The sequence below is a fragment of the Leptonychotes weddellii genome, chromosome 6 (assembly GCF_054177405.1).
Source record: "Leptonychotes weddellii isolate Sample4059 chromosome 6, ASM5417740v2, whole genome shotgun sequence".
Taxonomy (NCBI): domain Eukaryota; kingdom Metazoa; phylum Chordata; class Mammalia; order Carnivora; family Phocidae; genus Leptonychotes; species Leptonychotes weddellii.
Genome location: NC_138374.1, coordinates 84,160,924 through 84,183,478, shown reverse-complemented (window position 1 = coordinate 84,183,478; position 22,555 = coordinate 84,160,924). Strand labels below are relative to the sequence as shown.

At 37.7% G+C, this 22,555-nt stretch overlaps 2 protein-coding genes across 2 annotated transcripts in view; one reads left to right on the top strand and one right to left on the bottom strand.

Moving 5' to 3' along the window:
* The window catches only part of KMO (kynurenine 3-monooxygenase), a 69,300-nt gene extending 56,630 nt beyond the window's left edge, over window positions 1-12,670 (top strand). The window contains 5 exon segments of the mRNA XM_081824497.1: window positions 2,455-2,537; window positions 10,281-10,382; window positions 10,472-10,531; window positions 12,334-12,465; window positions 12,468-12,670. Coding sequence (XP_081680623.1) covers window positions 2,455-2,537; window positions 10,281-10,382; window positions 10,472-10,531; window positions 12,334-12,465; window positions 12,468-12,536 — 446 coding nt within the window. The 3' untranslated portion in view covers window positions 12,537-12,670.
* A 470-nt stretch (window positions 12,671-13,140) lies between these two features.
* Window positions 13,141-22,555, bottom strand: part of OPN3 (opsin 3) — a 44,151-nt gene continuing 34,736 nt past the window's right edge. The window contains exons 3-4 of the mRNA XM_081824498.1: window positions 18,488-18,739; window positions 13,141-15,405 (exon numbers count right to left, since the gene is read on the bottom strand). Of these exons, the coding sequence (XP_081680624.1) occupies window positions 15,142-15,405; window positions 18,488-18,739 (516 nt within the window). The 3' untranslated portion in view covers window positions 13,141-15,141. The remainder of the gene's footprint in view (window positions 15,406-18,487; window positions 18,740-22,555) is intronic.

Genomic DNA, 22,555 nt, shown 5'->3' with positions numbered 1-22,555 from the left:
CACAAAGAAAGACGTTCCCAGGACCAACGTTTGCTCAGAATACACTCCTTGCTCTCCCTTTCCATCTGGGGAACCTGCACCTGCATCCCTCCCCCCCCCGCCCCAGAAACACTTGCAGGAGCTCCACTGCTTTCTTGCTTGTTGCCTTATCAACGTTGCAGTTGCTACTTCCATTTGCCTTTGGTTAAAACTGATTCCACCAGATATATTGATTTGACGGATCCTGGAGTTTAAGATATTTATATGTAATGTGGAAATTAAATTAAATTAAATTAAATGTACACCATAAGTTGCTAACAATAGCCCGAGACCTGGATAACTGTTACTGCTTCTCGGCATCCGTGGTCTCAAAGGCTACCTGTGAATTTAAACCTCGTTCAGGTAAGGGATAGATGTAGAGAACTGGCTGTAAGTCTACACCCAGATTCCAGTCCTGACTCGCCAACTTGCCTGTAAGACCTTGAGCAAGTCGTTTCAGCTTTTTGAAGTCTTGGGTTTTCTTTTTTTTCTTTTCCATCTATATAGTGGGGACAATAACACTAACTTCAGAGAGATGTGAAAATGAAGTAAAATTATTTGTGTAAAGCTCTTTTATTTATTAGTTTCAGAGGTAGAGTTTGGTGATTCATCAGTTGCATATAACACCCAGTGCTCATTACATCACATGCTCTCCTTAATGCCCATCACCCAGTTACCCCATCCCCCTACCCCCGCCCCTCCAGTAACCCTCAGTTTGTTTCCTATAGTTTAGAGTCTCTTAGGGTTTGTCTCCCTTTCTGATTTCATCTTACTTTTTTTCCCTCCCTTCCTCTATGATCCTCTATTTTGTTTCTTAAATTCCACATAAAAGTGAAATCATACAATAATTGTCTTTCTCTGATTAACTTATTTCACTTAACATAATACTTTCTAGTGTCCATTGACAGATGAATGGATAAAGATGTGGTATATATATACACACACACATATATATACACACACATATATATACATATATATATATGTATATACAGTGGAATATTACTCAGCCATCAAAAAATGAAATCTTACAATTTACAACAATGTGGATGGAACTAGAGTGTATTATGCTAAGTAAAGCTTTTTTTAAAAAAAGTCTGGCACAAAGTGAGTTCACAGTAAATGTTTGTGATGGTGTTTTAGGAAGTCCTTGGACACTGGTGTCTGGATCAGAAGAGACTAGAGGGTCCAGGGTAAAGTTCTTCTGGTTTTCTGCCTTCCTTTTCCGGTCATCTTGCTCAGATGCTCCGGATCCAGAGGCATTTTGTTTCCTCCCGTCCCTGCCCTGGTGGGGTTGATCTGCATGTGATAGGCATGACGGAGGGGATGGAGGGTTCATATGTCAGAACATACTGTCAGCACAGTCTTGGTTACTATGGAACAAAGATAAAACAATACTGATTATGACAATGAGACTCAACTAGCATTACTGAACATTTCATATGTGTTGGGTATCTTGCTATATTTTTTAATCCATTTTCTCATTTAGTCTCCATGGAAAACATGGGGCATATGTACTATTCTTGTCCCTGTTTTACAAGCTTAGAGACTTAGAGTAACTCACCCAAACTCATATAGCTACAAGTGTTGGATCTGGGACTGACAGCCAGGTTCTCTGACTTTTGAAATGGCATCCTTAATAACTAGTGTGGATTGGCCTTGTGAGAGTTATACTGGTTAGTCATTCATTTATCAGACATTTATTCAGTATTTACCATTTACGTGGTTAAGATTTCGGACATGAATAAAACATGAGGCCTACCTCTGGGAGATCGCAGAATAATGATGGAACTGATGGTTAGCTGATAAGGTGTCTTCGGTACAGTGAAATAAATGTGGATGGTGTGGCAAGAAAGGACATAAAGGAGAGTAGAAGATTCTAAGCGGGACTGCATGGGGAGGGGTCACTGACCATCATTTCTATGAGCTGCTCTCCATTTGTGAAATAAAGAAAATAATGAGGGGCGCCTGGGTGGCTCAGTCGTTAAGCGTCTGCCTTTGGCTCAGGTCATGATTCCAGGTCCTGGGATCGAGCCCCGCATCGGGCTCCCTGCTCAGCGGGAAGCCTGCTTCTCCCTCTCCCACTCCCCCTGCTTGTATTCCCTCTCTCGCTGTGTCTCTCTCTGTCAAATAAATAAATAAAATCTTTAAAAAAATATATTTCAAAAAAAAGAAAAAAAAAAGAAAATAATGATTGACTAACCAACAAGTATATGTTATATTAACTTTATCATAAGTTTTATTTAATCACAATAGGAAATGCTTGTGTGTTATTGTTCAGTATTCATAGATTATTGGTCATTCAGCCTGGTTACCCAAAGTTTGAAAGGATTAGAACAGTGGTAGAGTATACACCATTTAATTTGACTGGTGTAGAGGACGGCACATTTTCATAGACTGTATTGGAAACAATGTATTATTCAACTTGGCTCCTAGGTATGTGTCTTCCTGAATATTCAAGATTGAGAATTCCAGATGACCACGCGATCTCAGACTTGTCCATGTACAATTACATAGAGGTGAGTGAGGGGGTTGGGCTCCATTCCATGAGATCATTCCTGATAGTCTAACAGATAGTCTTTTCTTTTTAAACAAAATTTTTAAAATTTTAATTCCAGTGTAATTAACATACAGTGTTATATTAGTTTCAGTATAGAATACAGTGATTCAACAATTCTATACATTGTTCAATGCTCATCATGGTAAATATACTCTTTAATCCCCATCACCTCTTTCCCTCATCCCCCCACCGACCTCTCCCCTGGTGACCACCTGTTTGTTCTCTGTAGTTAAGTCTGTTTTTTTGTTTGTCTCCTTTTTTCTTTGTTTGGTTTGTTGCTTAAATTCCACATATGAGTGACATCATACGATATTTGTCTTTCTCTGACTGACTTATGTCACTTAGCCTAATACACTCCAGGTCCATCCATGTTGTTGCAAATGGCAAGATTTCATTCTTTTTTTATGGCTGACTAAAATTTCGTTTTATATATATACTATATATAAAATCACCTCTTCTTTATCCTTTCATCTATCAATGGACACACTTGGGCTGTTTCCATAGTTTGGCTACTGTAAATAATTCTTCAATAAACATAGGAATGCATATATCTTTTCAAATTAGTGTTTTCATATTCTTGGGTAAACTCCTAGTAGTGGAATTATTGATTCATATGTAATTCAATTTTTAATTTTTTGACAAACCTCCATACTGTCTTCCACAGTGGCTGCACCAGTTTGCATTCCCACTAACAGTGCATGATGGTTCTTTTTTTTCCATATCCTCATCAACACTTGTTGTTTCTTATGTTTTTAATTTTAGCCATTCTGACAGGTGTGAGGTGATAACTCATTATGATTTTGATTTGTACTTCTCTGATGATGAGTGATGTTGAGCATCTTTTTGTGTGTCTGTTGGCCATCTGTATGTCTTCTTTAGAGAAGACATGTCTTCTGCCCATTTTTAATTGGATTCTTTGGTGTTTTTTGATGTTGAGGTATGTATGTTCTTTATATTTTGGATACTAACCCTTTATCAAATACGTCATTTGCAAATATCTTCTATTTTGTAGGTTTTGTTGTCTTTTAGTTTTGTTGATTGTTTCCTTTGCTCCGTAGGAGCTTTTTATTTTGATGTAGTCTCAATAGTTTATTTTTGTTTTTATTTCCTTTGCCTCAGGAAATATATCTAGAAAAATGTTGCTAAGGCCAGTATCAGAGAAATTATTGCCTGTGCTCTCTTCTAGGATTTTTATGGTTTCAGGTCTCATATTTAGATCTTTAATCCATTTTGAGTTTATTTTGTGTATGGTGTAAGAAAGTGGTCCAGTTTCATTCTTTTGCATGTGGCCGTCTAGTGTTCCGAACACCATTTGTTGAAGAGACTATCTTTTTCCCATTGCATATTTTTGACTCCTTTGTCAAAGGTTAATTGACCACATAATTGTGGTTTTATTTCTGAGCTCTCTATTCTCTTCCATTGATCTATGTGTCTATTTTTGTGTCAGTATCATACTGTTTTGGTTACTATAGCTTTGAATTATATCTTGAAGTCTGGGATTGTGATACCTCCAGTTTTATTCTTCTTTTTCAAGATTTCTTTGGCTATTTGGGGTCTTTTGTGGTTCCATACAAATTTTAAGATTATTTGTTCTAGTTCTGCATAAAAGGCTGTTGGTATTTTGATAGGAATTGCATTAAATGTGTAGATTGCTTGCGGTAGTATGGACATTTTAACAATATTTTTTCTTCCAATCCATGAGCATGGAATGTCTTTCCTTTTGTTTGTCATCTTCAATTTTTTTCATTAATGCTTTGTAGTTTTCAGAGTATAGGTTTTTCACTTCCTTGGTTAAATTTATTCCTGGGTATTTTATTATTTTTGGTGCAATTGTAAATGGGATTGTCTTCTTACTTTTTCTTTTGCTACTTCATTATTAGTGTATAGAAATGCAATGGATGTCTGTATATTAATTTTGTATCCTGCAACCTTACTGAACTCATTTATCAGTTCTAGTAGTTTTTTGGTGGAGTCTTTAGGGTTTTCTATATATAGTATAATGTCATCTGCAAATAGTGAAAGTTTTACTTCTTCCTTACCAATTTGGATGATTTTATTTCTTTTTCTTCTCTGATTGCTATAACTGGATTTCTAGTGCTATGTTGAATAAAAGTGGTGAGAGTGGACATCTTTGTCTTGTCCCTGATCTTAGGGAGAAAGCTCTCAGTTTTTCATCAGACTATGATGTTAGCTGTGGGTTTTTCATATATGGCCCTTATTATGTTGAGGTATAGTCCCTCTAAACCTACTTTGTTGAGGGTTTTTATGATGAATGGATGCTGTACTTTGTCAAATGCCTTTTCTACATCTATTGAAATGATCATATGATTTTTATCTTTTCTCTTATTGATGTGATGTATCACATTGATTGATTTGTGAATATTGAACCACCCTTGCATCTCAGGGATAAATCCCACTTCATCACAGTGAATGATTTTTTTTTAAGTTGTTGGATTTGGTTTGCTAGTATTATGTTGGGGATTTCGGCATCTACGTTAATCAGAAATATTGGCCTATAGTTATCTTTTCTGTGGTGTCTTTATCTGGTTTTGTACTAGGGTAATGCTGGCCTCATAGAATGAATTTGGAAGCATTCCTTCCTCTTCTATTTTTTGGAATAGTTTGAGAAGAATATGTATTAACTCCTTAAATATTTGGTAGAATTGACCTGTGAAGCCATCTAGTCCTGGATTTTTGTTTGTGGAGGGTTTTTTGATTTCTGATTCAATTTCTTTGCTGGTAATTGGTCTGTTCAAATTTTCTATTTCTTCCTGATTCAGTTTTGTGATGTTATATGTCTCTAGGCATATGACAAAATTTTTCATAATATTTTTTATAATCCTTTGTATTTCTGTGGTGTTAGTTATTATTTCTCCTCTTTGATTTCCGATTTGTTTATTTGGGTCTTCTCTCTCTCTTTGATGAGTTTGACTAAAGATTTATTAATTTTGTTGAACTTTTCATAGAACTAGCTCCTGGTTTCATTGATCTGTTCTATTTTTTTAAATTCTTTTTTCATTTATTTTTGCTCTAGCCTTTATTATTTCCTTCTTTCCACTGGTTGGAGTTTTATTTGTTCTTCTTTTTCTAGTTCCTTTAGGTGTAAGGTTAGGTTGTTTGAGATTTTTCTTGCTTCTGGAGTAGGCCTGTATTGCTATAAATTTCCCTCTTAGAACAGCTTTGCTGAATTGCAAAGATTTTGGACCATTGTGTTTTCATTTTCATTTGTCTCTATGCATTGTCTGATTTACTCTTAGATTTCTTGGTTGACCCATTCCTTATTTAGTAGCATGTTATTTAACCTCCATGTATTTGTGTTCTTTCTAGACTTTTTCTTGTGGTTGATTTCTAGTTTTATAACATTGTGGTCAGAAAAGATGTATGGTATGACTTTGATCTTTTTTAATTTATTGAGACTTGTTTTATACCCTAATATGTGATCTATTCTGGAGAATGTTCCATATGTTTTAGGATGGAATGTTCTAATATATTGTTAGATCCATCCGGTCCAATGTGTCATTCAAAGCCACTGTTTCCTTGCTGATTTGTTTGATCTATCCACTGATGTGAGTTGGATGTTAAAGCCCGTACTATTATTGTATTACTATCAATTACTTCTTTTATGCTTCTTATTAGCTTCTTTATGTATTTGGGTCCTCTCATGTTGGTGCATAAATATTTACAATTGTTCTATATTCTTGTTGGATTATTCCCTTTATGATTATATAATGTCTTCTTTGTCTCTTGTTACAGTCTTGTTTAAAGTCTATTTTGTCTGATAGAAGTATTGTTACTCTGGCTTTCTTTTCAGTTCCATTTGCATGACAAATGCCTTTCCATCCCTTTACTTTTAATTTGCATGTGTCTTTAGGTCTGAAATGAGTCTCTCGTAGGCAGTATATAGATGGGTCTTACTTCTTTTATCCATTCTATCACCTTGTGTCTTTTAGTTGGAGCATTTAGCCCATTTACATTCATGGTAATTACTGATAAGTAGTATTTATCGCCAGGTTGTTGTTTATTTTATGGTTGTTTTGTAGTTCTTCTCTGTTCCTTTCTTCTCTTGCCCCCTTCTCTTATGGTTTGCTGGCTCCTTAGTGGTATATTTGGATTCTTTTCTCTTTATTTTTGCATATCTATTGCTGGTTTTTCATTTGTGGTTTATATATAACAAAGAATGCTTATAGAATTCTATATTAAGTTGATGGTCACCTAAGTTTGAGCCCATTCTAAAAGCACTAATTTTTTACTCCTCTCCCTCTATCCCACATTTTAGGTATATGGGTATATTTACATCCTTTTATTTTGTGAATCTCTTGACTGATTTATATAGATATACTTATTTTTACTGCTTTTGTGCTTCCTACTTTTCTTACTCTTATGGTCTTTCCTTTCCACTCAGAGTCCCCTTTAACATTTCTTGTAGGGCTGGGTTAGTGTCATTAATTCCTTTAACTTTTGTTTATCTGGGGAACTTTTTATCTCTCCTTATATTTTGAATAATAGCCTTGCTGGATAGTGTAGTTTTGGCTGCAAGTTTTTCCTTTCAGCACTTTGAATATATCATGCCACTCCCTTCTGGCCGCTGAAAAATCAACTCATAACCTTAGGGGGTTTTCCCTGTATGTAACTGTTTTCTTGCTGCTTTTAAGATACTCTATCACTACTTTTTGCCATTGTAATTACTATGTGTCTTTGGTGTGAACCTTCTTGGGTTGATTTTGTTGGGGGCTCTCTGTGCCTCTAGGATCTTGCTATCCATTTCCTTCCCCAGATTCAGGAAGTTTTCAGCTATTATTCAAATAAATTTTCTGCCCCCCTTTTCTCTCTCTTGTCCTTCTGGGATCTCTATAATCTGAATATTCTTATGTTTGATAGTGTCACTGATTTCCCTTAGTCTACTTTCATTTATTATTATTTTTTTCTCTCTCCTGTTCAGCTTGATTGCTGTCCATTACTCTGTCCTCCAGGTCACTGATCCATTCTTCTGCAGCCTCTAGTCTACTATTTATTCCCTCTAGTGTATTTTTAATTTCAGTTACTGAGTTCTTCAAATTGATTTGTTCTTTTTTATGTTTTCTATCTCTTTGTTGAGTGTCTCACTGAGTTCCTCCACTCTTTTCTCAAGTCCAGTGAGTAACTCTATGGCCATTACTTTAAATTCTCTATCAGGCATATTACTCATCTCCATTTCACTTAGGTCTCTTGTTCCGATTTTGTCCTGTTCTTTCATTTGGGACTTATTCCTCTGTCTCATTTTGCCTAAGTCGCTGTATCTGTTTCTGTGTGTTAGGAAAGTGAGCTACATCTTCTGCTCTTGAAAGTAGTGGCCTTTTGAAGAAGAGGTTCTGTGGTGCCCTGCAGTGCAGTGTCTCCTGTTCACCAGAACCTGGCGCTCCAGGGGAGTCTCTTATGTTAGTTGCCTGTGCCCTACTGTTGTGGCTGAGCCACATTTGCCTTCAGTCCAAGCATCTGCAGAAGCTGTCTTTGCCTGTTGTGGTTAGGGTTTTATCCCTGTGTAGTTAGTGGGCCAAGCTGGGACTACCTTGGAGTTGAGTTGAGTCAGACCAGGTGTTGGTCAGGGCTGTCATACCATCAAACTGCAGGGCACTCTCCCTGCGTTGTCCCCTGAGTTTTTGTTGGTGGGAAGAGCCTGCATTCAGATCAGATGTCTGCCCTCAGCCCAATGCTGGGGCTGCCACTGGACTGGTATGTGTGGTTATATTTCTTTCTCCCCAGGGCAGGAGTCACTTTGGAGTGGTGCTGACCCCTGTTGGGGCTGCTTGCCACCGCCAGGCTTGTGGCACTGCTTTGGGTGGACTTCTGCCAAGGGTGTGTTGGAAGTGGCAGATCTGCAGGAGAATGTGGGGGTAGGTGTGCTGTTAGCAAGGTAGGTGGAGATAGTTGGTGCTGCCATGGTTCTGGCAAGTGTCCATGGGTGGGGCAGGGAATGGCATGCACCAGCTCTTTTTTTCTTGGAGAAGCCTCCCAAAGATACCTGTCCCTCAAGCACATGCTCTGAGATTAGTAAATAAATCTTCCCGCATTTCCTAGGCACTTTTCAAACTCTTGCTTCTATACTATATTGTATATCAGCGATTCTGTTTGTTGTGCTGTCTCTTTAAGGGTGGGGATTCAGTTTCCTCTCACCCTCCAGGTCTCTCCCAGCGGAGCCCTCTGATTTTTGAAGTTCCAGGTGTTAAGCCCCACTGACTGTAAGAACTCTCCAAGTTAGGCCCCTCTGGTTTTCAAAGCCAAATTTTATGTGAATTTGTCCTCTCAGTGTGGGTGCCCTATGCCTAGGGTGCCTGGCGTGGGGCCTCCTGCTCTCCGTTCTCCATGACAGCAGTGCCCTTACCTCCTACGGATAGTCCTGTGGGTCACTGTGGCTCCTGACTGTGTCTCTGTCCTTCCTACCTTCTTCAATGTGACCTCTTCCCTGTATTTAGCTGTGGAGAGTCTGTTCTGCCAGCTTCGGGTCATTTTTCTGGGTTTTTTACACTGATGTGGTTGTTATCTAGGTGTATCCATGGGATGAGATGAACCTAGGATCCTCCTACTCTGCAATCTTCCCCAGAAGTCACAAATGTTCTTTAATTTTTCTTTGCTCCACCCCATCGCAAACATGCCAAACAAGAATAGGTACAAAAAGAATACACACACACAGTATTCCTTGCACATGGGTGGATTGTGACTGTAGACGTGACAATGACCCACACACATCATGTCCATCTACATTTTAGGGACATTTAAGAGGTAACAAAGATGACAAAATTCTGATTTCAATCACTGATAATTCACAGGCTCAAACCTTAGACATTTGGTAGAGCTAGGAATATTTTATTTTAAGGAAAATATAATTTTGATATGTATTAACATATTTGGAAGATTTAAGAAACATTAAATGACCTTAACACTGTTAACATTATAAGCTACAAATTTGGAGTAGCTTTATAATATCCGTTGAGGCCTTATGCACCGAAAAAAAATATGTATATACCAAAGAAATTCATGGTCAGAGGATTAATACTCAGAAGAAAAACACAATTACAGTTTGAGTCAGTCACATGAAAAATTCACAACAAATAGTTACGGTTAAACTTTTTAAATGATCAAATGAAAAATCCTACAAGATAAATTTAAAGAAAAGACAGAAAAAAATAAAAAAAACTAGACAAAAAAGATAAAGTGGATTTCAGTGTGAGCAGAATTGTTTCATATGTGGTGAAGGAAGTTCTATAGGATACTGAAAGTCTTCGCTGATGTAACTTGCATGTGTCTTTAAAAACAAGACAGCTATAACACAATATTTGTTCTCAGTATGGAGTAAGTCAAGACAGACACAGCTTCAAAGATCCCTTCTTGCCATGAAGATCCCAAACCAGACAGGAAACAATGGCAATTAGTCAAATCTTTGGTCCCACAGACTATCCCCAGATCTGGCTGAACAAACCTTTCAGTGAAATGGAGTTCCCGTATTGCCCCATGAGCAGAATAGAGTTCTCTAACGGGTTTAAAGCAGTTGCTCAACCTTTTCAAGGTAACGACTTATACTTTTACTAAAAGGGATTGGAAATGACTGTTAAGGAAATACGAATTTGACTACACTGTGTCCAGCTTTGCAGTGAATGGGAACATGTTGTAGAAAAGAAATAAACGTCATTCATTGGAGGTGTTCTTTAAGACTCCTACGTTATTGCAGATGAGAGCACATGTCAACTCGAGGTGGTTCGTCTTCCAAAAGAACATGGAAAGATTTCTTCATGCTCTTATGCCATCTACCTTTGTCCCTCTCTATACCATGGTAAGGTCTGGATTTAAGACACCTCCTCATTTTATTCTTCTGTTTAGCCATTAAAGAATCACAAGAGTACTTTTTAAACATCCTTACAGGTCACCTTTTCCAGAATAAGATACCATGAGGCAGTGTTGCGCTGGCGCTGGCAGAAGAAGGTCAGAACAAGTCGAAGTTCATCGTGCTACGGTTTGGTCTTCAGGCAGATTCAGAAACGATGGGATAGACAGCAAATGTTTGCTTCCAAATAAAAACTGTCCTGGCACACAGAGGGTAAAGTGCCTAACGAACAAAATTACAAAAAGGGAGAAAGGAAGAGAGCGCAAGCAAGAGGGGGAGAGGGAGAGGGTGCTTCTGAAGGGAAGAAATTCAAAAAAGAAACTGATGCTATTATTTATTTTTTTTAAGATTTCATTTATTTAGAGAGAGAGAGTGCGAGCACAAGTGGGGGAAGGAACAGAGGGAGAGGGACAAGCAGACTCCACGCTGAGCTCAGAGCCTGACGTGGGGCTTGATCCCACAACCCTGAGACCATGACCTGAGTCAAAATAGAAAATCAGACGCTTAACCAACTGAACCACCCAGGCGCCCCTGATGCTAGTATTTCTAAATGTTTTACTTTATTTTAGCAATGTGATTTTTTTACTTCTATTTAGCAACTGAATTTTGCTCCATGCAATATCTTTATGGGTATAATTTGTAAAACTGGACAGAATTGAATCACTTATAAAACATAATCTAATTCCAATTTAATGCCATAACATGTTCATTTTAAGCAGCTGACCCAGAGATGCCAGGAAATAGACATTCAGATTCCTGATCTTTGACTTTGAAAATCTAACAAGTTTATTCATTCAGCAAATCATTTTATTCAATGTCTAGACACTGAGCTGGGCATGGTGATGAATAAGCAGCAGCCCCTCTCCTCCTGTAGCTCAGAGGCTGGTGGGGTAGGCTGACAGCTTCCGTGGAGGGGCACAACTGCCTTGGAGGAGAACGGAAGGGGCCGGGGTGGGTGGGGCTCAGTGGGCCTGGAAGGCAGCCCTGATGTGTGAGAATGGCCGGAGGTGCAGCTGGAATGGCAAGAAGGACCTCAAGCATTTTGAATATTATTTCGAGGGAAGCAAGGAGACCAATGGAGACTAATAGACTCAGGTGTGGATTTTAGAAAGAATGCTTTGGGGGAACCTGGGTGGCTCAGATGGTTAAACGTCTGCCTTAGGCTCAGGTCATGATCCCAGGATGCTGGGATCGAGCCCCACATCCAGCTCCTGGCTCGGCGGGGAGCCTGCTTCTCCCTCTCCCTCTCCCTCTGCCTCTCCACCTGTGCATGCACTCTTTCTCTCTGTATCTCTGTGTCTCAAATGAATAAATAAAAAAAATCTTTAAAAAAAAAAAAAGAAAGAATGCTTTGCTGTGTGGAGACTGGATTGGAAGGAATCTAGATTTATGCCTACAAAGATGAAAAAAATAGGACCCCGGCCCTCAAGGAGCTAAAAGTCTAATAGGGGAAAGACAGTGACAGGCAGTGAGAATGCGGGACACTTAATGCCACCAAGCCAATCACTCTTCTCATGGAGACTCTGTGCAGGGTCTGAGCAGTGACTGAATCATTTGTGGCTTCAGCACAGTACTCTTCTAAGATAGCACTATAACTCCTTTTATAAACTGTGTGTGTGTTTATGGCTATACAAAGGCAGACTGCTAAGAATTCATTATACAGAACAATGGATTCAATTATTTCTGGGAAGGGAGAGAGGACAGAGACAGAGGAAGGAAGCTCCAAATTCCTGACCTTACCAACCACTGTAGGTCTTGACCTAGTGATCATGCAATTAAATTGCTGTTTTAGGTTAAAGGACAAAGAAGACATTGTATACTCCTTGGTTGTTTAAGAATGAAGTCTTTTAAGATCTTTATCTCTGGACAAATAAAATGAGACTTCTTGCTCTTTTTACAGGTGATAAACAAAGGACTCTTTTTCTTTGGGGCACTGATAGCCATTGGTAGTACCTACCTATTTATGAGCTCCATGTCACTGAGACCCCTGCACTACTTCAGAAGACCATGGGACTGGCTCACTTCCTTCCAGATAACAGGACATGTTTCCCTGCAAACTCTATGGAGTCACTAGAAAAAAATCCCGATATCATTAGCAGGTGATATAAAGATTCTGAAGTGGCAAATGGATTTCTTTTTAACTAAAACTAAGGATCAAAACCATGTTTCTATCATCATCTTTAATTCACTATTGAAAAATATATGTCAGCTTACAATTAAATTCAGTATAGAATTTCTCTGTGTGTTCACTGTGATTATTGGGGGGGGGAACCAACCCCAAGCTACAGTTTAAATTGCAAAACACAGCTTTCCCACAACACTACACATAGATGTGGTCATTCTAAATATAAAAATGCAATGATGAAGATCTCTTTCACTTCTCAAAAAGTAAAGCACCAGAGGCCTCAAGGAAGACATTGATCACATCTTCTCTTTCAAGGACGTAGTTAAGGTCACAATAGGACTGACTCCTAACACCCAGGACTAGAAACTATGATTTGCCTAACATGTTAAGTACAGTTTTGATCACGTGGATGGAACTTATCCAGCATAGAGCTCAGCTTCACTTACTAAAACTGGAAGTATAAATGAGGAATTTGGGGCACTCTAGAGAGTTACAAAATGAACTAATTTTATTTCACAGTCTTCAAAGGCCAGTATTACCTTTTGAAGATTAAAAAAAAGGGGGGGGCTATTAATGCCATACTAAGTGAAGAATAAGAGTTTTATTTACAAATTAAACATCGATATATACAACAGAGTGGAAAGGAAATAAGGGAAGACAGTTTTTATAGAAATTATTCCATTTGAGATTCTCAAGAAGCAGTTTACTAACCAGCGATAAACTTGATTTTGAAAAGTTCTTTTAGTGAAAACATTTTCTTTGGTTCTTCCTTCTTCAGTTGAGCAACTGAAACACTCAGAAGTCTTTCAGACATGATTAATCATGAAGATGCTACACCAGTAGGACAGTCATCTAAGAAATAAAAACTAAGCAATAAAATTAAATGGTTCAGTTTCTTTTTTATATAGTTAAAGAAATCCTTGAGTTCTAATGAGCTGTGTGTAGTCTAAACAATGACTCATGGGAAAATAGCATCTTCACTAACACTGACCATTGATTAGCCAGTAGACTGACTGAAGAGCAAAAAGGATTAAATAATACATTTTATGAGTACAGTTTTACACTTACTTTCATCCCCTTCAAATGTAGGTTTGTTTAATTTTTTGCTTGGAACTCCTTTTCTAAACCCAAAACTCTTGGCAAAATTGTGGCAAATTGTCAAGAAGAGAAGATAATCTTGCCGAGTTATGTTTGAAATGAAACATGGAAATACTTATCGGCCATCAACACATCCTTTCCATGTACATCCCCTGCTAATGTATGATTCCCTAGCCTCCATGATTACTTTGAAATTCACCACCTTTTCTTTCCTGGGTTGCTTTTTAATATTCCTTCTGGAGCTTGCTTAGCAGCATTGCTTATATACTATACAATATAGTATAGAAGCAAGAGTTTGAAAAATGCCTAGGAAATGGGGGAAGATTTATTTACTAATCTCAGAGCATGTGCTTGAGGGATAACACCTTGCTTATTCATCTTGAAGCTCCTCTATATCATACTGCATACAGCAAGTCTTTTTTTTTTTCAGAGGAAGCCAAGGTGCTGATTTTCTTTTTCACCCTGGAATTGTCTCTTTGATAAATTTGGTCAAAAAGAGGATGTGACTGTGAATAGGATCCAACACTACAGAAAATTTGAGATTTCCTAGTGATTTCACACATGTATGATACAAAGTTATTTTTACAGCCATTTTTGAGCTGTGAATACAGCTAAGTATTTTTGAGAAAACTGTATTATGTGCCTTGGAAAATAGTGTCATTTAAAAAAATATATTCAAAATGAAAATTTTCAACATGTAAGAAGTTGATGGTGCCAGATGCCCATCTTGTGCCATAAGTGGTTTTTTGTTATGGAAAGCACCCATTGAATTAAAACAATTGTCTTGCTCAGTTGCTTCCAGAGACTAGAAAGCATATGGGCAAATCAGATTTCCTGCTGAGCCACAAAAGTTCTGTTGATATTGTGGGAGCCCAGGGCAGGCTGCCCCAAAATATGCCACAATTTTGAATTAAACTTCCTTAAGAAACAGCAAGTGCAAAAAAGACAGTCTGACCTTCCTTTGTCCCCCTGAAAGCAGGAAATCTCTTGTGTGACAAGTACCTCCCTAAAGCAGGGGGTAGAGAGACATCTGTATCATCAGAGAGAGAGAATTGAGGGCTGAAAAAACCTACATAAATAAACCTTACTTTTACTAAATTACTACCCAGCCCAAATCCCATTTAGAATTCTTTACTGATCGAAGCTCCCAAACATGAGTTTTCCTGTCCTGTCAATTCCTTATAGATTTATGTCTCTTTGTTTAAAATGTGTAAAAGCTACATGTCTTGCTCATTTCTTTGGGTCTCAATTTTATTATTGGGACTCCGTGCACACAGAATTAAACTTTCGGGTTTTTTTTCTCCTGTTAATCTGTCTCATGTCAATTTTATTCCTACACCAGGCAGAAGAAACTTTTAGGGCAGAAGAAAGTTTTTCCTCCCCCAAAATATTACATAGAATGGGGATTCCAAAACAGTCCTTAAAATGGAAGTCTAGAAGTGGTTTCCAGTAGGAGGCCTCATCTTTCATTACCATTATTCCTTCCTATAAAGGACGAACTTGGATTACATCAACCTTTGGCACACTGGTTTTGTCACTGTCATCGACTGATAGTGATTCATCACTGGTGATGATAAAAATAATGGAAGAAGAATTAAAAGTCACTTTTTTCTTTGGTCTGTCCCCATCTTTTTGTGACATCACAATGGGTCTGATCTGCATTTCACTCCCATTGGCTGGTAGGTCCTTAGCAGGCCTCTGACATCTCAGCAGTCGGAAACATAGCAGTTGCAAAAGAGATCTTCGGAACTGGGCAGAGAGAAAATAAAGTTGAATATAAAGTAAAAATTTGGCCCTTAATCTGGATTAACATTCAATAAAATTAGTTGAGTTTAATTTTGGTTGTTCTTTTTTATTTGTTAGCTGGGGTGGGTGTGGGGTTAGGTGGCAATGCTCATATGTACCTAAATAATCCTGGAGTTTTATGGTTTTTATTATTATAATTCTTATTAACAAAATCATATAGGACTATTACAATACCTTATAATCTCTATGGATTCAAGTTGCATGCACCTTTTATGAGGGCAACTAAATCTGTTTCTTTAAGGAATTTGAACATTAATTCATTCCACAAATATTCAGTGAGCGTCTACAAGGTAATAGCCACTGTGCTACAATTTGGGAATATTGTGGGCAGCAAAGACTGACAAGGCCCTTCCTGCAGAGTTTACAGTCTGCTGTACTCACTAATGTTCCTTTGATTAGGTAAAGAGTTTAATTCTATAAAGATTATAAACCATTTGGAGAAAAAATACTACAGCAGAGAGTGCTAGTGTTCACCAATACCCATGATCCTCCCCCTGTCCTGGGTATAACACTGAACCATATTTCTCAGTTCTCTTTCAGGGGCTCCTCCCTGCTCTTCCCCTCCTACAAGACCTTAGAGGTCAAGTCTGAAGATGATAACATCACAACATGAAGGAACCTAGATTCCTACAGAACTGCATGGGACAGATCCCCTGTCCTCCAGCAAATACAGTGGACTATGGACCAGGATATAAATGAGAAAAACCTTGGGACACCTGGGTGACTCAGTCAGTTGAGCTTCTGACTTTTGGTTTTGGCTCAGGCTATGATCTCAGAGTCTTGAGATCAAGCCCTATGGGGGGCTCTGCACCCAGCAGGGAGTCTGCTTGAGATTCTCTCCCTCTGACCCTCCCCCAACTTGTGCTCTCGCATGTGCTCTCTTTCTCTCTGGAAAATAAATAAATAAATCTTTTAAAAAATAAATGAGAAAAACCTTTTTCTTGTTAATCCACTGAAATGGTGGAGTCATTTGTTACAATAGTCTATCATGACCAATAAAACATAAATAAAAAGTTACTTAATTTAACTTTTATCCCCTTTGTTCAGAGCAAAATAAAAGTTTAATACATGGGCTTTTCCAGATCAGGAAATATCAATGAAATACAATAGCTAGCTACATTGATTTCTGTCTTCTTTAAACCTCACTTATACACAAGTTAGTATTTATTTTATACTCACATTTAAAAATATTTGCTTGAGACTATCTGTTCATCAAACTAGTGTTTGCTATATCAGGTTAAGTGCTAAAGATACATTATTATAAGGGTTAAAGTATGCCAAAATATGTTTTCCCACATAAATGGTAAGCTCCTTGAAGATAAGGACCATTATTTTATTTATTTGTTTATTTTTGTTTGTTAGTTTATTGTGTCTTTTAGACTTCCTGTTTAAAGTGTGTTCCTGAACCAGAAACATGTGGACCACGTGCAAGCTTGTTAAAATGCAGAATCTTGGCCACCCAGGCATACCAAATCTGAATATGCACTTTTGTTTACAGTCTCTCCTGGTGTGATGTATGCACATTAAATTTTTAAAAGAACTGACATATGGCCCACTGGCCCAGAGAAAGAACCCAAAAAATAATTATTAGGTAATATATTTTAAATGTAATTATTTGCCTGTTGAAGTACTGTTTCTTAAAATATGAAGCCCTTACATCCTCAAAAAATTAGTTATGAACTATCTTGTCAGAAAAATTCACATGTGCATATTCTTAAAAAGTTTTATGACTAATTTCAGGGGTTCTCATGGCTCTCCTGAAGCCACTTCACGTAATTCTCAGATTTTAAAGACTCCAAGTTAAAATTCTCTGGGTTCAAGTAAATAGATAAATGAAGGCATCATCAAAGAGAAAGACCATCAGTGAATAGAGATTGAAACCATATGAAAGTAAGAAGAGGGAGATTTAGCAGTGAACATTATAAGGTTAATTGAAGAAATGCTCTCTTATTCCAAACTTTTGAGCATTAGTAGCCAGAGTAGCTATTATTGCCTGTTATTCCGACCTGTTACTTTAAAATTCCAATGGAGGGGCTCCTGGGTGGCACAGTCCGTTGAGCATCAGACTCTTGGTTTTGGCTCAGGTCGTGATCTCAGGGTTGTGAGACTGAGCCTTGAGCTGGGCTCAAGGCTCAGTGTGCAGAGTCTCCTTGAGATTCTCCCTCCCTCTCCCTCTTCTGCCTCCTCTCTGCCCCCTTGTCCCTCCACCTCGTGTTCTCTCTCGCTCTCTCTCTCTAAAATAAATAAATATTTAAAAAATAAAAATAAAAAAATTTCAATGTAGTAATTAGCCATTATTTATAACTTCTAAGTTCTCTTATATTTAAGCTTTGTAACTTAGAGGCTTAGCTTCATGCTTCACGGCAATCATAATGGGGGCTCTCATAGTCATGACTGACAATCATCAAGTCAAAACCTTTCTACCACAAAAACAGATAATAAGCTTCCCATTAGATCTAGAGGAGTTTCTGGAACCAAATTAATTTGAGCTACACACTGGTTGTGGCATGTGAATAATGGTACCTGTAACCCTAAGTGGTTAGCTATGAGCATGGACTTTGGTGTTCAAGCAAACCAGATTGGAATCCAGGCACCAACAATTCCTGGATTGGGCAAGTCATTTGAGTTTTTTGAACTTGTGTTATAGTTCATAAATAAAGTAAGAAATATTAGTGCCTATCTCATGGTGTTTTGAAAGATAATGGGTATAACCTCCATAGTACAGTAAGAATTTTAAGTAAATTAAACTTTGTGGCTATTATTATTACTAGACATAAAATGTTCCCTGATGAATTAAATATTAACTTTAATAGAATTTTACTTAACAAGATCTTTTGGTAGATCGTAGAATTGTTATTATTTTCTTTGGGAATATCTTACATTTATTCCTGAACACTTTTTCCTATAAAATTCTTGATTTAGATTTTATCATTGAAGATGTCCTGAATAATCTCTATAAAAAGTATTATATTTTCCAACAACCACATCTACATGGTGAAAACAATGTGTTTATTACCACACTTACCTTTCTGATCATGATGATATAAATAATCGGATTATATACAGTGCTTGATTTAGCAAAGAGATATGAAACAATAGATACTGTTGGAGTGACCAGGTGTCCATAACCATTAACCACCAAGAAACAGATCACGATATAAGGCATCCAAAAGATAAGGAAGATAAATATCATTAAAAAGCACATTTTTGCCACTTTCTTTTCATATCTTAAAATCTTAATCACTTGAATTGTCTGAAGATCTTCAACACAACGAAGCTGCAGAAAGGAGAAAGAGTTGAAAATGAAAGAATCCTTTTCTCATGTTGTTTTGATAATAGATATTCAGGCAAAATTTCAGGGCCCACCCTAGTGGAAAGACAACTCAACAGGACCTTGGGGGCCAACTCCTGATCCAAGAACCTAAAACTGGGCACAGCCCTTAATCTCTCTGGGTCTCAGTCTGTGCATCTTTAATATAGTACTTTGAGCCATATAGCCTCTTTGATCCTTTAATGGTTTTTAACGTTTTCCAATTTATTTAAAGAATAAAATGGGGGCACCTGGGTGGCTCAGTTGGTTGAGTGTGGGACTCTTGGTTTCGGCTCAGGTCATGATTTCACAGTTGTGGGATCGAGCCCCCGCCCGGCTGTGCTCCACACCCAGTGTGTAGTCTGCTTGGGATTCTCTCTCTCCCTCTGCCTCTCCCCTCCCCCACCAAAAGCATGCATGCTCTCTCTCTAAATAAATAAAATCTTAAAAAAAAAAAGAAGAAAATGAATTATTTTGCCTAGATCTTCCAGTCACTGAAAGACAACCTGAAAGAGTTCTGATAAATTGGAAACAGTTTCTCCATGATCTTGGAAACTCTTATCCAGATCATAATCCTCAACTTCTCAAACCAGGCAACAAACATGTGATGTCAGTTCAAGCCGGTCTTGATTAAACTTAATTCCCAAATGAATTCTTGCTGGAAACTATGGTGACTTCCCACTCACAGCTAACAACTACAAAGTGGAATTTGATGGGGACCTTGCTTGTGGTTGGTTTCATCAGGGCTCAGGTGCAGAGAACACTTGTAGCCACATTCCTGTAAACTCAGCATATCTGCTTTTATTTTATCCCTATTAAAGCACTGAGGAATAATGGCCTACAATCTGAAAGTTGTTTGGGTTTCTCAGATAAAAGTTCTTTAGAAGTTCCTTCTATTGTTATTATAAATTTGTTAGTAAGGGGAGGAGGATAATATTCCTCTACACCAAAAGTATGTTCTTAAATAAAATGGTTATTTCTATCCTAAAAAGCTAAGTTTGCTACAAAAATACAAATGCCTTATATATTTAAAATAAGGTATCTTGCATACTGTTTATATTTAGTATACAATTTTAAAACCGGGAAATCTATTGCATTCCAACAAAATCTAAGGGTTCCTTTTATTTCTAGCATTATCATAAAAATTAAGGAAAAAATTTCCAAATAAATCAGAACATGTGCTTATAGTATTTAAAAGCATATTTGAATTGATACAGCTAAATTATTGATATCCACTAAAATTACATTTAAGAAACTATATTCTTAGTAGAATCACATATTCATATTGACAGAGAATAGGAAGAAAATATGGATAATTAAAATGATTGAGTTTTTATAGAGTAGAGAGAATGTATAGGAGTGGGCATGATTGTAAAGTTGGATACTATTATTATCTATGTGTACAATTCTATTTTAAAATAAACTATTTTATTTAATGTGACAGAACAGCATTTTTTTGGGGGTGGGTAGGAGATTTTCCCTAGAGTTTTTTAAGAAGGTTGTGGAGTTCTAGTTAAAGCTCTCGATTTGGAATTAGGTCTGGATCCATATTCCAGATTCACCACTTTTGCTCCTGGCAATCAATTACTTCCTCTAAGAGTCAAGATTAAAGGAGGTTCAAATGAATAACCTATTGGACTTAACGGAAGTTGGGCCCAAGTTCCACATATACAACTTTGTGGAATTGTGTTCAAGATTAAATATTTATTTACATTGGAATTATATTTGAAACTAACATATTTATATGCATTTGTACTTTCATGATACTATGAAATATTTGGAATCATGATTTTTGGTTTCTCAGAGTTTCAATTAATGAATATACACACACACACACACATATATATGTATATATATATTCAATATACTCAATATATGCAATATAACCCCAGCTCAATCATCTGTCCCCAATTCCCCACCATCCAGAGCTTCCACAGACTCATCTCTACCCTTTCTGGGCAACTCAGTTCCCATCCTCTCACCATTTTTCAAAGCAGAGCACTCATTTATCATCTTGGAATTACATGCATGCTGGAGACGTTAATTTAAGGAAATATTGGGCTGGGAAAGCCCAGTTCCTCTTTGGTATAAGGATATAGTTCTGACTACTGTTTTGGATTATTTGGATTTGTATATGTGTGTAGTTTCCATGATTATTTTTCATTTATCTCTTTTGGCCTCTCTGTTTTATCATTCTCTATTCCTTCACTCTGTTCTTTCCATGTTTTCCAAATAAAGAGCTCTACTTAATGTCTTACCCTATTTATTCAATCATTTGAGGGTATTTTTCAAAATTGCTATGGATGAAGCAAAAGCATATGCACAGTTGAATTTGTCCTGAAGGATAAACCACTTAAGACAAATCCCCCAGAATTCCCAATAAAAGTGTCTTCTGCCTATATTAAATTGGGCTCATTGATCCAGACACCTGTAGATTTTCAAAAACTTCACTGTGAATCCTCTTCTCACATGAGAAGCTATATCTCCATCACTGCTATGAGTCACCCCTCTGGATAAGTAAACAGAGGCGATGGTGTCACCAGGTTCTGAGTGGAGAATATTGTGGTCTAGAGTCAAGTCTCTTGACACTTGTACCACTTATCCTTTCTATGCACTGTCTATAACTCATTCCAAAAATAGTCTCTGATCAACTATTGTATGAAAGTACTGTTCCAGCTATAGGTGAAAAACTAAATAAGACTGGGTCTCTGCTTTTAAGGAGTTCGCTGTATTCTGAGGGTGACAGGCACATAGACTCCTTCCATAGGTGATACATGTCATGAGGAAGATGACCAGAGAGGGCTATGGGAACACACAGGATGGGTAACGGATTTAGACATGGGAAGGGGCAAGAAGATATTGAGCTCAGCCTTCTGTGGTGAGTCAAGTAAGGAGGAAGGACAGAGTGTTCCAGGGACAGGGAGTATCCTAAAGCAAAGTAGTAAAAGAACACATGTCAAGTTCTGGGAACAAGAAATACTGCACTTGACTGGAAACTGAGGTGGCAAGAGGGTAGGCATGTCAAGAAATAAAGCTGGACACATAGCAAGAGATGGTAATGCAGAACTCTGGTAGTCACACTCAGGGGCTTTATTTTTAATCATGAAGGCAGAGGAACCTCTAAAGGATTTTAAGCTGGGCAGTGATATGAGAAAAGTTGCATTTAAGAACAATTACTCTGGCAGAAGTATGGAGAAAAATGGATTAGAAGAAAAGAAGAAAAAACTAAGGTCCCTTTGAACTGAGTTTGTGGCAATAGGAGAAGGGGAAAAAGGATATGAAGAAAAATAGGAGGTTGAATAGATGAAAATTGATAATTGGTTAGGTGTAGGGGGAGACATGGATGAGGAATAGTCAAATACTGCTCTCTCATTTCTGGCCAAAGAATAATGACCATTTACTGAGACAGGAAATGGAGGAGCAGCAGATCTGGGGGAAGGATGACCAAACTGTCTTCACACACATAGAATCTGATAAGTCTGAATATTCTGAAGGGGCACCTGGGTGGCTCAGTCAGTTAAGCATCTGCCTTCAGCTCAGGTCATGATCCTGGAGTCCCAGGATCGAGCCCCACATCAGGCTCCCTGCTCAGTGGGGAGTCTGCTTCTCCCTCTGTGCCTCACCCCACCCTCACCCCACTCTTTCATGCTCTCTCTCACTCTCAAATAAATAAAATCTTTTTTTTTAAAGATTTTATTTATTTATTTGAGAGAGAGAATGAGATAGAGAGAGCATGAGAGGGGGAGGGTCAGAGGGAGAAGCAGACTCCCTGCTGAGCAGGGA